Genomic DNA, 18,400 nt, shown 5'->3' with positions numbered 1-18,400 from the left:
AAAATCAAAATGGATTAAAGATCTAAATGTAAGACCAGAAACTATAAAACTCCTAGAGGAGAACATAGGCAAAACACTCTCCGACATAAATCACAGCAGGATCCTCCATGACCCACCTCCCAGAATATTGGAAATAAAAGCAAAAATAAACAAATGGGACCTAATTAAAATCAAAAGCTTCTGCACAGCAAAGGAAACTATAAGCAAGGTGAAAAGATAGCCTTCAGAATGGGAGAAATTAATAGCAAATGAAACAACAGACAAAGAATTAATCTCCAAAATATACAAGCAGCTCTTGCAGCTCAATTCCAGAAAAATAAACAATCCAATCAAAAAATGGGCCAAAGAACTAAACAGACATTTCTCCAAAGAAGACATACAGATGGCTAACAAACACATGTAAAAATGCTCAACATCACTCATAATCAGAGAAATGCAAATCAAAACCACAATGAAATACCATTACACACCAGTCAGAATGGCTGCTATCCAAAAGTCTACATGCAATAAATGCTGGAGAGGGTGCGGAGAGAAAGGAACCCTCTTACACTGTTGGTGGGAATGCAAACTAGTACAGCCACTATGGAGAACAGTATGGAGATTCCTCAAAAAACTGGAAATAGAACTGCCATATGATCCAGCAATCGCACTCCTGGGCATACACACCAAGGAAACCAGAATTAAAAGAGACACATGTACTCCAATGTTCATCACAGCACTGTTTATAACAGCCAGGACATGGAAGCAACCTAGATGTCCATCTGCAGACGAATGGATAAGAAAGCTGTGGTACATATACACAATGGAGTATTACTCAGCCATTATAAAGAATGCATTTGAATCAGTTCTAATAAGGTGGATGAAACTGGAGCCTATTATACATAGTGAAGTAAGCCAGAAAAAAAAACACCAATACAGTATACTAACGCATATATATGGAATTTAGAAAGATGGAAATGATAACCCTGTATACAAAACAGCAAAAGAGACATAGATGTATAGAACAGTCTTTGAGACTGTGTGGGAGAGGATGAGGGTGGGATGATTTGGGAGAATGGCATTGAAACATGTATATTATCATATGTGAAACGAATCGCCAGTTCAGGGTCAATGCATGATACAGGATGCTCGGTGCTGGTGTGCGGGGATGACCCAGAGGGAGGATAAGGAGAGGAGGGAGGTGGGAGGGGGGTTCAGACAGGGGAACTCATGTACACCCGTGGCGGATTCATGTCAATGTATGGCAAAACCAACCAGTATAATATTGTAAAATAATTAGCCTCCAATAAAAAAAAGACTCAAAAAATAAATAAATAAAATTTATTTTTATTTATATATTTGGCTTCATAAGATCTTAGTTGCAGGATGCAGGCTTAACTGCAGCGTAGCATGTGGGATTTTAGTTTCCTGACCAGGGACTGAACCCTCATCCCCCGCATTGGAAGGCAGATTCTCAACCACTGGACCACCAGGGAAGTTTCTCTAACCTCATATTTACTAATTTTTGTATTTTTTTTCATCTCTCATTCCTTCTCAGAGTCTTCTAGAAAAGTTTCTTGACTGATCTTGGGTCATGTCCATTTTGCTGTTTATATCATCTAGTGAGTATATTTTAATTATGCATTGAATAGTCAGTAATCCTACTTGGTTCTTCATAAATGTTTGTTTCTGCTTCATTATCAATATCCTCTTGGGAACATTTATTTGGCTTATTGTTGTTGTTCAGTTCCTAAGTTGTGTCCGACTCTTTGCGACCCCATGACCTGCAGCATGCCAGGCTTCCCTGTCCTTCACTGTCTCCCTGAGTTTGCTCAAACTCATGTCCATTGAGTCAGTGATGGCATCCAACCATCTTAGCTTCTGTTGCCCAATTCTCCTCTTGCCGTCAATCTTTCCCAGCATCAGGGTCTTTTCCAATGAATCGGCTCTTCACATCAGGTGGCCAAAGTATTGGAGCTTCAGCTTCAGCATCGAAACTTCCAATGAATATTCAAGGTTAACTTCCTTTAGGGTTAACTGGTTTGATCTCCTTGCTGTCCAAGGGACTCTCAAGAGTCTTCTCCAGCACCACAGTTTGAAAGCATCAATTCCTCAGAACTCAAGCTTCTTTATGGTATTTATGTGGCTTGTATTCTAGTAATTCTTTCATCTAGAGTAGGTTATTTAATTTATTTTCTTCCCAATTGTCTAGGTACTTTTCCCTGTGAGGTCATTTTCTTTCATGAGTATCCATTATCTCAGTGGGTAATGGAAGGAGAATGAGGTGGGAAGTGTCAAAACCTAGGTTTTAGCTTGTATACCACTCCTGGTGAGTGAGACAGTCCAACTTTGAATATCTTTATGTGCTCTCATCAGAGGGCTTTGCCCCTTGGAGAACTTCTCTATACCCAAGACCTTGTTCTTTTCTAAGGATGTATTTGTCTAGCCCTCTGGATAAAGAGAAAGCCTATGAAGAAAGATAGGAGGAAACCCTTAGATGTTTGTTTCTTGAATCAGAAGTTATTGTTTTTTTTTCAATCCAACTTTCCAGTAGTGTTCCCCTGTGAACCTACTTTCTGGTATTGTAGAAGAGCTGATGGGAAAGGTAATGATCTTCTCTGGGCAGTACATTACTTTGCCAACCAAGTGCTGTCTAGTCAAGGTATGGTTTTTCCAGTGGTCATGTATGGATGTGAGAGTTGGACTGTGAAGAAAGCTGAGTGCCGAAGAATTGATGCTTTTAAACTGTGGTGTTGGAGAAGACTCTGGAGAGTCCCTTGGACTGCAAGGAGATCCAACCAGTCCTGGGTGTTCATTGGAAGGACTGATGCTGAAGCTGAAACTCCAATACTTTGGCTACCTCATGTGAAGAGTTGACTCACTGGAAAAGACTCTGATGCTGGGAGGGATTGGGGGCAGGAGGAGAAGGGGACAACAGAGAATGAGATGGCTGGATGGAATCACCGACCCTATGGACATGAGTTTGAGTGAACTCTGGGAGTTGGTGATGGACAGGGAGGCCTGGCGTGCTGTGATTCATGGGGATGCAAAGAGTCGGACACGACTGAGTGACTGAACTGAACTGAACTGAACTCTGGGCAGTGGTGGATAGAAAAGAGTCCAACTCAAGATTTCTCCCCAGATCTACCCTCCATGTTGGAAACCTGGCCCTCCTCTGTCCAGGGTTTCTATTTCCCTTCTTTATCAAATCATAAGTATCTCCTGACCCTCCACGGATTTCTGCTGGTTTCATTTTCATTTTTTTTGACCCATTAATTTCTTATTTCTGAGGTATATTTAGGCTTCGATTGGCACGGGAGGTATATTGGGCCACTTTGTCATTACATCAGGGATCATTTTATAACAGCCTACTTTAGTACTAGTTTGTTGAAGCTTTGTGTTTCCAGTAATTTAGAGCAGAAGATATTCTTTCTTGAGTGGTAGTAGTCTGGAAATGAAGTTGTTTGGCCTGAAGAACTACAGGCAGAAATTAAAGCATAGGATAGGCAAAGCAATGTATATAGATGAAAGAGAACAAAATAGGCATTTTACTGAAATGTTGAAATTTACACTCAACATACTTGTATTTAATTTTACAGTCACCTGGGAATCTTCTTAAACCTGGAAACAAGACAAGAAAATCTTATTACAAGTTGCTCTTGAATACATTTGTGGGAATACAGATGATTTATAGGGAAATTGAGTACCTCCAGAACTCACAAAGTTAAACTAGTAAAATTAATGTGTAATCCATATATATAAAAGTCCCTTTAACAAGGCAGAATGTCTCCCAGGATAAAATCAGGAAGAGCAGAACTTGGCAGTAGTTTATATTTATTAGACAGTATTCTTACACCTAAAGTTAGAACATGGCCTGAATATTGACAATGGTTATTTCTAGGCATGGACTTGTCTGTATTTTCCAGATTTTTTATGATGAATATTCATTACCTTTGTAATTGGAAAAAATTATTTTATGGAATTTTCATAGGGAAATCATCATAAAAATATACAAACCTGTACAAGGATATTTGCTGCAGCATTGTTTGCAGTGTTGAAAAAGATCCAAATTTCTATCAGTGGAAGACCGTTCAGTAAATTATGATAGATCTATATAATAAATATCATGTAAACAATAAAAATGATGCTGTAAGTCTATATTAATGTAGAAAAATTTCAAGGATTTACTGTTAAGTGAAACACAATGTAGGTTAAAAGATGTGTCTGATATGAGTCCATTTTTTTCAACCAAAAGTAGGTGCATGGAAATTTTTTGAAAAATATATGCAAGAAGTTACTACTCAATCTTAACAAATTGAACAAAGTGAAAAATCAGCAACTCTTCTTTGATTCTTCGGAGAAGTGAGGTCAAAATTGGAGAGACAGATGGTAGAGAATTACAGTTTAACTAAATCGGAGGCTCATGAGCAGAAACTTCTGCAGGAACCAGGGCCTGGTAGAAAACCTAAAACTGTAATTGATGAATGGTTGGAGGTTCAGTATAAACAAATCTGAGAGTTAAAATATCCAGGGGACCTAGTCAAAGAGACCTCCAGAAACTTTACTAGGTCCTGACAGTGAAGATTGGAGAAAAATCCCCTGTTTACCCCAGGGGACTGGGGAAGATAACCATTCTGAAGTAGAGCAGAGCATTCTGTTCTTAGCAAATCTACCCTCAAGAGAAACTATTTACCAAAGTCTAACATGCTGGAGTTTTATCAGGGCCTAAGCCGCTTGATCTTAGTTTTCTGAATGTTGAGCTTTAAGCCAACTTTTTCACTCTCCTCTTTCATTTTCATCAAGAGGCTTTTTAGTTCCTCTTCACTTTCTGCCATAAGGGTGATGTCATCTGCGTATCTGAGGTTATTGATATTTCTCCCGGCAATCTTGATTCCAGATTGTGCTTCTTCCAGCCCAGCGTTTCTCATGATGTACTCTGCATAGAAGTTAAATAAGCACGGTGACAATATACAGCCTTGATGTACTCCTTTCCTATTTGGAACCAGTCTGTTGTTCCACTTACAGTTCTAACTGCTGCTTCCTGACCTGCATATAGGTTTCTCAAGAGGCAGGTCAGGTGGTCTAGTATTCCCATCTCTTTCAGAATTTTCCAGTTTGTTGTGATCCACACAGTCAAAGGCTTTGGCATAGTCAATAAAGCAGAAATAGATGTTTTTCAGGAACTCTCTTGCTTTTTCCATAATCCATCAGATGTTGGTTCAGAAAACTAAGATCATGGCATCTGGTCCCATCACTTCATGGGAAATAGATGGGGAAACAGTGGAAACAGTGTCAGACTTTATTATTTTGGGCTCCAAAGTCACTGCAGATGCTGATTGCAGCCATGAAATTAAAAGACGCTTACTTCTTGGAAGGAAAGTTATGACCAACCTAGACAGCATATTAAATAGCAGAGACATTACTTTGCCAACCAAGGTCTGTCTAGTCAAGGCTATGGTTTTTCCAGTGGTCATGTATGGATGTTAGAGTTGGACTGTGAAGAAAGCTGATCACTGAAGAATTGATGCTCTTGAACTGTGGTCTTGGAGAAGACTCTTGAGAGTCCCATCAGTCCTCGGTGTTCATTGGAAGAACTGATGCTAAAGCTGAAACTCCAATACTTTGGCCATCTCATGGGAAGAGTTGACTCATTGGAAAAGACTCTGATGCTGGGAGGGATTGGGGGCAGGAGGAGAAGGGGATAACAGAGGATGAGATGGCTGGATGGCATCACTGACTCGATGCATATGAGTTTCGGTGAACTCTGGGAGTTAGTGATGGACAGGGAGGCCTGGCGTGCTGCGTTTCATGGGGTCACAAAGAGTCTGACATGACTGAGTGACTGAACTGAACTGAACTGAACCCGCTTCAAGGAAATACCCAACTCCAGTCAGCTCTAGCAATCCTGTCCCATCTAAGGTGAGGTAGGGGTCAGGGGTACTGGCAAGCATTGGTAAAGTTCACAGTCCAGAGGTATAGGCTCTCCAAAAGATAAGACCTAATCACAGAGCTGTAAAATGTTTCCCCTTCTCCCATACTTCACTACCATACCACTAGAGGCCTATTTGCCAGAGTTCCTTTCACCTAATATATCATGTCCAGATTTTAATTTAAAACTTACAAAGCACACACTAAAAGAAAACTAGTACAGTTTGAAGAAGCTGAACAAGCATCAGAACCAGAGTAAGGTACAGTAGTGATGTTGTAATTAAGATAATCACAATCATAATTAACTATGATTAATATGCTAAGGATGTTGATGAAAAAGTAGATAGCACACAGGAATACTGGATAATGTGAATTTTTTTTAAAGAAGACTTTTCAAGAGAAATCTTAAAATATTTTGAGCTAAATTAAAATATTTTGAGCTGCAGCAAAACAGTGTGCTTAGAGGGAAATTTATAGCATTGAGTGCACATGTTAGGAAAGAAGCTTCCACCTTTGGAAACTAAAAAGTGAGGAGCCGACAAAATCCAAAATAATCAGAAGAAATAATAAAAATTAGAGCAGAAATTAGTTGAGAAAAGCAGCAGATTTAACTGGGCATCTTGCTCAATTATGTGTTTATGTTTTTAAGTACAAAGCCAAATGTGTAGAAATATTAACACCATATTCAGGATCATGGTTTCTCTGGCACATGAAGGAAAAAAAGGTCATTGGTTAGGGGTACAATGGAGAAATTCACTTTTATATGTGTTTGTATTATATATTTTTAAGTTTTGCTTTTGGGGTTTTTCCTTTCTTTTGTAAAGAGCATATTTCTGCATATGCAGATTTTTTAATATTACTATGTTTCTTGCAATCTGAAATATTGATAATACATACTGAAAAAACTTCAATAACCCTCTAGAGAAAGTCCGGGGAGCCTAATATGAATTACAGACACCTTCATGGTTTCTCTGACCCTACTTACCTCTCTAATCTTACCACTCCCAGTTTGTACACAACAGTCTCACCAGGCTGACCAATTTTCCTCAAAAGACCTCATTCCTTCTCTCCATAACAGCCAGTCCTCTTCCCCTTATCACCCATCTTTCTCTTGATATTAAATCTTTGCTTAATTGTCCATATCTTTAGGAAACCGTCTCTGGTACTTTGTCTTTGTCTGGGTTGAATACTTCTTTGTACTTCCAAAATACTCAGCACTTTCACCATCACTTACTACTTAATCATACGGTATTGGAACTGTTGATTTACTTCTCTATAGCTCCCATTAGAATATAAACCCCGAAAGTATAGAAACTTATTCTAAAATCCCTGGCCTCTGCTTCTGTTCTGTTCAGTCGCTCAGTCCTGTCTGACTCTTTGCGACCCCGTGGACTGTAGCCTACCAGGCTTCTCCATCCATGGGATTTTCCAAGCAAGAATACTGGAGTGGGTTACCATTTTCCTTCTCCAGGGGATCTTCCCAACCCAGGGATCGAACCCGGGTCTCCCGCATTGGAGGCAGACGCGTTAACCTCTGAGCCACCAGGGAAGCCCGGCCTCTGCTTAGGACTTCACAATAATAGGTCCTCAATAAATATTTTTATAGAAATTATTTAGTTAATTAACGATAGTCTGGTTTATTTAACATTCTTGAGGCAAGTTATAATTTTATTTTTAATGTGAACCCTGTTTTATAATCAGTATTTAGTTGGAATCATAAAATCTTACCATCCCATAGTGTGGTTAGAAATTATTTCCTGGAAACAAATAAACAAAGAAACCCAAAACAGAAATCATTACCTGGAATAAAATTCTCTTCAGTCATTCATATAACAAAGTTTGGGTTAAACTAGGTCTTGCTTTTGTTTTTAGGATTAGCTGATAGTAAGTGTTCATCAGATTATATATACCATTCTTAGGCAAATGTGATAAAGTTCTTAAAGTTGTTTTTTATTTTTATAAATTCAAATTTGACTATAATAGGTATTACTCTAATGTATAGTAAATATGTACTGATACCACTTGCATTTAAATGAGTCAAATAAAAATGTCATTGTTACTTATATTTTCTTCTTAGCTTACTCTTTTGCTTCATTTTCCCTAGAGTCTGTGTGCTGCTAACTAAAGATTGTGATTTTCGAAGAGTTCCTAACCCCATTTGTTAAAAAAAAAAATACATTATACCTTAATAAAATAATACAACTTTCCTTTTCAAACAGAAGTTTATATAGCAAAATGTTAGCAGCAGTATTATTCCTGAATGGTAGAGATCGAAAGTAATTTATCTTCTTTGTTATACTTTCTTATGCTTTATGTATTTTTGAAATTTTTTAATGGAGATATTTCAAATTATATATTGTTGAAAACTGTTCCTTTGGGAATTCCCTGGGGGTCCAGTGGTTAGGACTCAGCACTTTCACTGCTAGGGGCCTGGGTTCAGTTCCTGGTGAGGGAACTGAGATCCCACAAGTCATTCAGCATGGCCAATAAATAAATAAATAAAAACTTCTTAAAATAAAAGAACATTGTTCTTTTGTTAGCTGTTATATTTTGTAATTCGTCAGTATCTTATCATCCCCTACTTTGGTTGTTACCTCTTTGGAGACAGAAACATGTATTTATTCATTCATTCAACACTGAACTTTTTTGAATATTTCTAATGGGTCAAAATGTCAGACCTCTTGGGATACAAAGAGACAGATGCATAAACAGATCATTGTAATACATGTGGTAAATACAAAGATAGAGGAATAAGCTTAGGATATTATGGAATTCGGGGAAATGGCACATAATGGCAATACGGAAGATTAGGAAAAACTTTCCTCAGGGAGAATAAATATAAACTAATTAAGTCAGTAATGTTTTTGAGCTGTAAGTAACAGAACCCCTGACTAAGGATGGTTGAAACTAAAAAGTTATTCATTGTTCACCTAACAAAAAAGCCAGAGGCAGGTGTATTCAGGGTTGTTCCAGTAACTTAATGTCATCAAAGATAGGATCTTACTTATCTTCCTCCTCTGTAATTCTTGGTGTAGTGTCTTTTTGGTCCTGTGGTTATATCACCTCAGGGTTGCCAAAGATGACACTAGCTCTAAGCATCACATAACACATTAAGGCAGGAAGAGAAATTTTAATCCCAGTCACCCCTGCTGGAAACAGGAAGAAAGGGTACTGGTGGAAAAGGGAGGTTTCTGTTTGTATATATTTTTAATTTAAAAAATTTATGAGATAAAGTAAAAGAAGCAATATGTTATTGGTCCTGAATTTTTTCACATATTGTTCCTTCTGCCTGGCATCCACGGTCTCTTGAAACTTTCTCACATATTGTATCTGAGTGCCTCATTTATAGTACCTGACACATAGTAAGTAGTAAATATTTTTGAAAGTAAAGCAAGCAGAGCAAAAACAGAAGCAGTTGAACACAATAGGCAGCTAATCTCCCTAAAATATATTGTCTAAAAGTTAAGTAATAAGGTAATTACAATACATGGTAGGTGCAAGGATAGTGTTAATTACAAGATACTAGTAAGATTATGCTCAAAATACTTCAAGCTAGGCTTCAGCAGGACATGAACCCAGAACTTCAGATGTACAAGCTGAGATTAGAAAAAGCAGAGGAACCAGAGATCAAATTATTAACATTCGTTGGATCACAGAGAAAGCAAAAGAATTCCAGAAAAACATCTGCTTCTGCTTCGTTGACTACATGAAAGTCTTTGACTGTGTGGATCACAACAAACTGGAAAATTTCCAGAGATGGGAATAACAGACCACCTTACTTGTCTTCTGAGAAACCTGTATGTGGGTCAAGAAATAACAGAACCGGACACGGAGCAATGGGCTGGTTCAAAATTGGGAAAAGAGTATGACAAGGCTGTATATTGTCACCTTGCTTATTTAACTTACATGCAGAGTTATGCAGAGTAGATCATGTGAAATGCTGGGATGGATGACTCACAGACTGGAATCAAGATTGCCAGAACTATCAACTACCTCAGATATGTAGATGATACCCCTTCTACTGGCAGAAACTGAAGAAAAACTAAAGAGCCTTTTGATGTAGGTGAAAGAAGAGAGTGAAAAAGATGATTTGAAATTCAACATTCAAAAAACTAAGATCATGGCATCTGGTTCCATCCCTTCATGGTAAATAGAAGGAGAAAAAGTGGAAACAGTAACAGATTTTATTTACTTGGGCCCCAAAATCACTGTGGATGGTGACTGCAGACATGAAGTTAAAAGACACTTGCTCCTTGGAAGGAAAGCTATGACAAATCTAGGTGCAGTGTATTAAAAAAGCAGACACATCACTGCCAACAAAGATGTGTATAGTCAAAGCTATTATTTTTCCAGTAATCATATATAGATGTGAGAGTTGGACCATAAGAAGGCTGAGCACCGAAGAACTGATGCTTTCAAACTGTAGTGCTGGAGAAGACTATTGAGGGTCCCTTGGACTGCAAGGAAATCAAACCAGTCAATCTTAAAGGAGATCAACACTGAATATTCATTGGAAGGACTGATGCTGAAGTTGAAGCTCCAATACTTTGACTACCTGATGCAAAGAGCCAACTCATTGGAAAACACCCTGATGCTGGGAAAGATTGAAGGCAAAAGGTAGAGGAGGCAGCAGAGGAAGAGATGGTTAGATAGCATCACCAACTCAATGGACATGAATTTGAGCAAACTCAAGGAGATAGAAGGACAGAGGAGACTGGTGTGCTACAGTCTGTGAGGCTGCAAAGAGTCAGACACAACTTAGTGACTGAACAGCAGCAACAAGATTACATAATATTTTTGCTATTATTTTACTTTATTATAGTAAAATTTTAAGTGTCTTATTTCATGGTATCTGCCACCTAAACAAATTTATGAGTTAACGCTGTTTCTTCTTAGCCCAGGACTTGGATTTCACCAGAATAAATGAGACTGCTGCCATAAATTCTTTAAGGTTACAAAGTTCAATCTTCTAAATTCTTAGTTTAGAACAGTAAATAATTCTCTTTCCTGAAAGAGGTAATGCAGACTCTAAAACTCTTTAGTTCCACTGGAATGATTTCCAATGATAGGTTAAAATCTGGTTTAACAGAATTTGGAAACATGGAACCACGCGACCACCTTACCTGTTGTTTCCAAGTGTCTTCAGTGTATCTTGGGATATTAGCCCTGAATTTACTTCAGATTGGGCCTAGATATGACAATTGAATTTAAGGTCATGTTGCTGAAGCACGAAGTGAGCAAGAACATTTTACAATGGTCTTTCTGGTATTTCCAATAATAAATCCCTAAGTGGAATTAATTCAAAAGTGGACCTTTCTAGTGTTAGATTAAGTTTTGCCATATTATAACTGTTGTTTGTCTGTTTGTTTATTTATATTATTTCAATAGGCCCATGAAAAGAAACACTAAAAGACTAATGCTGAATTTATGGGTACTTTTCTATAACTGGTGTGAGTTTGATACCACACCAAGAACCTACTTTTGGTAACTCCCTGGTGCTGTAAGTCAAGTTAAGGAAACAAAAGGTATGTGACCAAAGGCCAATTATCAGAGTTCTCCCAGTCCTTAACTTACCTTGACTGAATGCCTGTAAGAGATCTTATGAAGGCTGACTGAACATCTAACTGAAGCAGCATAGGAATATCTGGGTACCCACCCAGCTGGGCCCAAAGTGAATGCATTGATGTCTTCTCTGCTATTGGGTAACTCGAGATGGATAGATCTGTATTCCAGATGGCCTGCAGTTGGTCGTCTTTTCTAGAGAATCAGAGAGTACTTCTTAAGCGTCAAACTCTCCTGAGATCCAAAGCCATTCAAGATATAATTCCTATTCTCCTTCCTTCTTTTCACCACCACCCTGTCCTATAGAGCTCCCCCTGGCACTGAGGAACTTTAGTTATGGTCACTTCAACTGAGAGATGGATTAAAATGGCAGAATTTGCAGATATAGCGTGTTTTTTTTCCTGAAAGTTGCCTTTCCATGACTTTATCTACTAGTACATTTTAAACAACTTTCTTAGCTTCATGGAGTATACATTCCATATTCAGGCTATTGCCCCACCTCCACAACAATCTTTTCCCTTTCTTTCCCAAAGTTTCTACCTTTTTTTTTTTTAAGAAAATATTTCTAAATTTCTTCATTGTATATATTGAAATAATTTGTTTCTTACTAACGAAGAATCAACTTCATTTTTTAAAGGAACTCAAAACTAGATGTTACAACTGAACGGAACTGAAGCCTTTTGCAGACTAGCTAAGAAGATTAATACTTGCACCACCATTATCCACTGCACCATATCATAATTGTGGAGAAGGGGAATCTCTTGGGCAGAAGAAAAAAGTATTAGGTTCCATTTATTATCCAAAGACAGTTTAATGTAAATCTTACCAACCACACACCTAAATTTATTCAGAATGCTATACTTCCTGTTTTCTTCTTTCAGTAGCTTTGGGCATGGCTGTTGAACAGATTTGGTAGAGGCAGGTATTTGCTTTTTTTCAGTGACCAAAGGGATAGGTTGATTGAGATTCAATTTATATATCTCTTGAAGCTAAAAGTAAATAAATGAAAAAGGAAATCATGAAAAGAAAGGGCCAAAGTCTTTAGGATGATCTTCTGAGCTGGCCCTAGCTAAACTATGACATATTTCCTCTTCCTAATTCTCTTTCTCCATGCCTTTTCTCCCTTCCTCCAACCACTCCTCAATCTGTACCCACCTCCAACACACAATTTCAGAGTTGGCAGCTATTAATATATAAAGACCATGGTCCTGCTTTAAGTTCTAGTTTTATTTCTCTCATTTCCTAGCTTTGTGACTTTGGGTTAGTTGCCAATTTTATCAGCACCTCTTTCTTCTCATTTCTAAAACAAGAATAATAATACAAGGTTGTTGTGAGAGTTGCATAATATGTTTGGAAAACTTCACAAATTGTGAGGAAGCACTGTGCAAATGTAATGATAGCTAACATTGACTGTCAGATGCTTTCTATATGTTAACTTGCCTGCAGTGTGGGAGACCTGAGTTGGATCCCTGGGTCAGGAAGATCCCCTGGAGAAGGAAGTGGCAACCCACTCCAGTATTCTTGACTGGAAAATCCCATGGACAGAGGAGCCTTTGGGGCTACAGTCCATAGGGTCTCAAAGAGCTGGACACGACTGAGTAACTTCACTTTCACTTTCATTTAATATTTACAGTCTTATGAGATAGGTGCTATTATCATCCTTGTCTTACATATGGGGATATGAAGCTCAGAAAATTTAAGTGGCTTGCCCAAGGTCTCTTAGCTAGTATACAGTAAAGCCAATCTGGTAGCAGAACCAACTTCTTGACCACCATTCTGATTCGGTGTAAGGTGTTTATTATTTCTACCCTTTCATTCCTTTTGTTTTTCCCTCTCCTTTCTTAATACCTTCATACCTACTTCATTATCTAGATTCTAGCTTTCCTGACCCCAGACCTTTATTCGTCTTTTGAAATGCCCTAGACATTGTCATTCCTGTTAGAAAGCTCATGACATTGCCAATTCATCTTGCCTTACTCCATCTACATTGGTCATATTTTCCAAACCCAGAACTGTCAAAAATATCCATTTTTAAGGTGAGAGAGTTTTAATATTTATATATTATAACTTATAATGTAATTTCTGTTGAGTTCCCTGAGGGCCTAGTGGTTAGAATTCTAGGCTTTCATTCCAGGCCTGGGTTCAATCCCTGGTTGGGAAACATATCCTGCAGGCTGTGTGGCACAACCAAAAAAAAAGTAACTTCTAAAAACTTCACAACATGTCTATAATGAGAAGTTTCTCTGTACCTTCTAGAGTAGCAAGTAAGCTAATCTTATTAATTTTACTGTAGTGAAACACTAGAACTCCAAAAACATTCCAGAGCTGCACGCTGGAGAAAGTAAGGGCAGCATGTAATTCCAGAGCAAAGAACTCTAATCTCAGCTCTATAACTTTTGGAAGGTCACTATCACTTCCAAAAGCAACACTGACGGTTATCAGAGTGAATTCACCCATTCACATTGGGTGAATGTCAGAGTTTAATAGGATCTTCTGTGCCTGGTACTCTCTAAGCAAGTTAATTAACTCTTATCTCCTTTTTTGTACATCAGATCAGATCAGATCAGATCAGTAGCTCAGTCGTGTCCGACTCTCCGCGACCCCATGAATCACTGTACGCCAGGCCTCCCTGTCCATCACCAACTCCCGGAGTTCACTCAAATTCATGTCCACAGAGTCGGTGATGCCATCCAGCCATCTCATTCTCCGTCGTCCCCTTCTCCTCCCGCCCCCAACCTTTCCCAGCATCAGAGTCTTTTCCAGTGAGTCAACTCGTCGCATGAGGTGGCCAAAGTATTGCAGTTTCAGCTTTAGCATCAGTCCCTTCAGTGAACACCCAGGATTGATCTCCTTTAGAATGGACTGGTTGGATCTCCTTGCAGTATAAGGGACCCTCAAGAGTCTTCTCCAACACCACAGTTCAAAAGCATCGATTCTTCAGCGATCAGCTTTCTTCACAGTCCAACTCTCACATCCATACATGACCACGGGAACAACCATTGCCTTGACTAGACGGACCTTGGTTTAATGTCTCTGCTTTTTAATATACTATCAAGGTTGGTCATAACTTTCCTTCCAAGGAGCAAGCGTCTTTTAATTTCATGGCTGCAATCAGCATCTGCAGTGATTTTGGAGCCCCAAAAATAAAGTCTGACACTGTTTCCACTGTTTCCCCATCTATTTCCCATGAAGTGATGGGACCAGATGCCATGATCTTTGTTTTCTGAATGTTGAGCTTCAAGCCAACCTTTTCACTCTCCTCTTTCACTTTCATCAAGAGGCTTTTGAGTTCCTCTTCACTTTCTGCCATAAGGGTAGTGTCATCTGCATATCTGAGGTTATTGATATTTCTCCCGGCAATCTTGATTCCAGCTTGTGCTTCTTCCAGCCCAGCGTTCCTCATGATGTACTCTGCATATAAGTTAAATAAGCAAGGTGACAATATACAGCCTTGACGTACTCCTTTTCCTATTTGGAACCAGTCTGTTGTTCCATGTCCAGTTCTAACTGTTGCTTCCTGACCTGCATACAGGTTTCTCAAGAGGCAGGTCAGGTGATCTGGGATTCCCATCTCTTTCAGAATGTTCCACAGTTTGTTGTGATCGACACAGTCAAAGGCTTTGGCATAGTCAATGAAGCAGAAATAGATGTTTTTCTGAAACTCTCTTGCTTTCTGCATGATCCAGCGGATGTTGGCAATTTGATCTCTGGTGCCTCTGCCTTTTCTAAAACCTGCTTGAACATCTGGGAGTTCACGGTTTACATACTGCTGAAGCCTGGCTTGGAGAATTTTGAGCATGACTTTACTAGCGTGTGAGATGAGTGCAATTGTGTGGTAGTTTGAGCATTCTTTGGCATTGCCTTTCTTTGGGATTGGAATGAAGACTGATCTCTTCCAGTCCTGTGGCCACTGCTGAGTTTTCCAAATCTGCTGGCATATTGAGTGCAGCACTTTCACAGCATCATCATTCAAGACTTGAAATAGCTCAACTGGAATTCCATCACCTCCACTAGCTTTGTTTGTAGTGATGCTTTCTAAGGCCCACTTGACTTCACATTCCAAGATGTCTGGCTCTAGGTCAGTGATCACGTTATCGTGACTATCTTGGTCGTGAAGATCTTTTTTGTACAGTTCTTCTGTGTATTCCTGCCACCTTTTCTTAATATCTTCTGCTTCTGTTAGGTCCATACCATTTCTGTCCTTTATCGAGCCCATCTTTGCATGAAATGTTCCCTTGGAATCTCTAATTTTCTTGAAGAGGTCTCTTGTTTTTCCTATTCTGTTGTTTTCCTCTATTTCTTTGCATTGATCACTGAGGAAGTCTTTCTTATCTCTCCTTGCTATTCTTTGGAACTCTGCATTCAGATGCTTATAGCTTTCCTTTTCTCCTTTGCTTTTCGCCTCTCTTCTTTTCACAGCTATTTGTAAGGCCTCCTCAGACAGCCATTTTGCTTTTTTGCATTTCTTTTCCATGGGGATGGTCTTGGTCCCTGTCTCCTGTACAATGTCACGAACCTCCGTCCAGAGTTCATCAGGCACTCTATCAATCAGATCTAGTCCCTTAAATCTATTTCTCACTTCCACTGTATAATCATAAGGGATTTGATTGAGGTCATATCTGAATGGTCTAGTGGTTTTCCCTACTTTCTTCAATTTAAGTCTGAATTTCGCAATAAGGAGTTCATGATCTGAGCCACAGTCAGCTCCTGGTCTTGTTTTCGCTAACTGTATACAGCTTCTCCATCTTTGGTTGCAAAGAATATAATCAATCTGATTTCGGTGTTGACCATCTGGTGATGTCCATGTGTAGAGTCTTCTCTTGTGTTGTTGGAAGAGGGTGTTTGCTATGACCAGTGCATTCTCTTGACAAAACTCTATTAGCCTTTGCCCTGCTTCATTCCGTGCTCCAAGGCCAAATTTGCCTGTTACTCCAGGTGTTTCTTGACTTCCTACTTTTGCATTCCAGTCCCCTATAATGAAAAGGACATCTTTTTTTGGGTGTTAGTTCTAAAAGGTCTTGTAGGTCTTCATAGAACCGATTAACTTCGGCTTCTTCAGCATTACTGGTTGGGGCATAGGCCTGGATTACTGTAATATTGAATGGTTTGCCTTGGAAAGGAACAGAAATCATTCTGTCGTTTTTAAGATTGCATCCAAGTACTGCATTTCGGACTCTTTTGTTGACCATGATGGCTACTCCATTTCTTCTAAGGGATTCCTCCCCGCAGTAGTAGATACAATGGTCATCCGAGTTAAATTCACCCATTCCAGTCCATTTTAATTCACTGATTCCTAGAATGTCTATGTTCACTCTTGCCATCTCCTGTTTGACCACTTCCAATTTGCCTTGATTCATGGACCTAACATTTCAGGTTCCTATGCAATATTGCTCTTTACAGCACCGGACCTTGCTTCTATCACTGGTCACATCCACAACTGGGTATTGGTTTTGCTTTTGCTCCATCCTTTTATTCCTTCTAGAGTTATTTCTCCACTGATCTCCAGTAGCATACTGGGCACCTACCGACCTGGGGAATTCCTCATTCAGTATCCTATCATTTTGCCCTTTGTTACTGTTCATGGGGTTCTCAAGGCAAGTATACTGAAGTGGTTTGCCATTCCCTTCTCCAGTGGACCACATTCGGCTGTGGTCCATGTGATCAGATCGGCTAGTTTCCTTGTACATGCTTGATATTAAAACTTGCTTTCTGATAGTTTTGAGGAAAGAAGTAAACACCAAGAATCAGTTGGAGAGTGATGACTTCAAGAGGTTTCATATCTAGAAGCTGGTAGATGTGGGTTGACTAGGAAGGAGTTGAGCATTTCTGGAAGTCTCTCCCATTCTTATGGGCTTCCAGGTGGCACAGTGGTAAAGAACCTGCCTGCCAGTGCAGGAGATGCAAGAGATGCAAGTTCAGTCCCTGGGTTGGGTAGATCCCCTGGAGTGGGAAATGGCAGCCCACTCCAGTATGCTTGCCTGGGAAATCCCGTGGACAGAGGAGCCTGGCAAGCTATAGTCCATAGGGTTGCAAAAGAGTTGACACGACTGAGTAACTAAACACCACCATCAATAGATATAATTAAGGATCTCAAGATGAGGTCATCCTGGTTTAATAAGATGGGTCCTAAATCCAATGATACATTGGTTTTATAATAGGGAAGAACAAAAAACACACTGGGCAGAAGGCCACGGAAAAGACATAGGCAGAGACTGGAGTTATGCAACGACAAGCCAAGGAATGCCAAGGATTATCTATAGCCACCAGAGTCTAGAAGAGAAGCTCGGAACAAATTTCTGCCTCAGAGCATCTGGAAGGAACCAAACTGTAAGATAATACATTTCTGTTATTTTTAAGTCATGAAATTTGTTATTACAAACAAATTAACAGCAGCACAGGGAACTAATATACATGGTATCTCTAGGGAACTGTTATTAATATTTTCAAAACCTGCCCCTTTCACTTTTCTTATAATAGACTGGGGAGAGGGAATAGAAAACAGATTACCTGGCTGAATAAGTACATCATTTTCCTTAGGCACTGATTCCGTTTCTGCCCTAGAAAATTCTGCTTCTCTGTCCAGATCTGCATCACCTTTTTTTGATAATCATCAATCCTCTTCAGCATTATGTAGAGGTTCTGGGTCTCATAACTTTTTCCAGTATTCTGGATGACTTGTAATCGTTTAATTATGTTGTTTCTTGGAAAAATTAACAAGAATTAGGTTGATAAAATTACTGACACTAACTCAGCAAACCTGGCCTCAGTTACTTTCCATTCTTATCTCATCCTTAGTAAGTAGAGATAGTAGAGGGGTGGCAGTCTTGCTTAATGTGACCTTAATCTAGTTCCCTATATGACTAAACTTTCAAAACTCTATATGACTGTCAAATTTTCATTTAATTCCTCATAGAGTTTCTAGTCTTACAGT

At 39.1% G+C, this 18,400-nt stretch overlaps 1 protein-coding gene across 2 annotated transcripts in view; it reads right to left on the bottom strand.

Annotated features, from left to right (window-relative positions):
* Positions 1-3,578: 3,578 nt before the first annotated feature.
* The window catches only part of FAM186A (family with sequence similarity 186 member A), an 86,775-nt gene continuing 71,953 nt past the window's right edge, over positions 3,579-18,400 (bottom strand). For both annotated transcript variants that reach the window (XM_088836687.1, XM_088836688.1), the window contains 4 exons: positions 17,977-18,169; positions 12,307-12,458; positions 11,482-11,664; positions 3,579-3,600 (listed from right to left, as the gene is read on the bottom strand). In XM_088836687.1, the coding sequence (XP_088692813.1) occupies positions 3,579-3,600; positions 11,482-11,664; positions 12,307-12,458; positions 17,977-18,169 (550 nt within the window). The remainder of the gene's footprint in view (positions 3,601-11,481; positions 11,665-12,306; positions 12,459-17,976; positions 18,170-18,400) is intronic.

This window comes from Moschus berezovskii, chromosome 6 (genome assembly GCF_049115385.1).
Source record: "Moschus berezovskii isolate FMDL1 chromosome 6, NW_MosBer_1.0, whole genome shotgun sequence".
NCBI lineage: Eukaryota > Metazoa > Chordata > Mammalia > Artiodactyla > Moschidae > Moschus > Moschus berezovskii.
The sequence above is the reverse complement of the archived record's forward strand: the minus strand, read 5'-3'. Positions and strand labels throughout refer to the sequence as shown.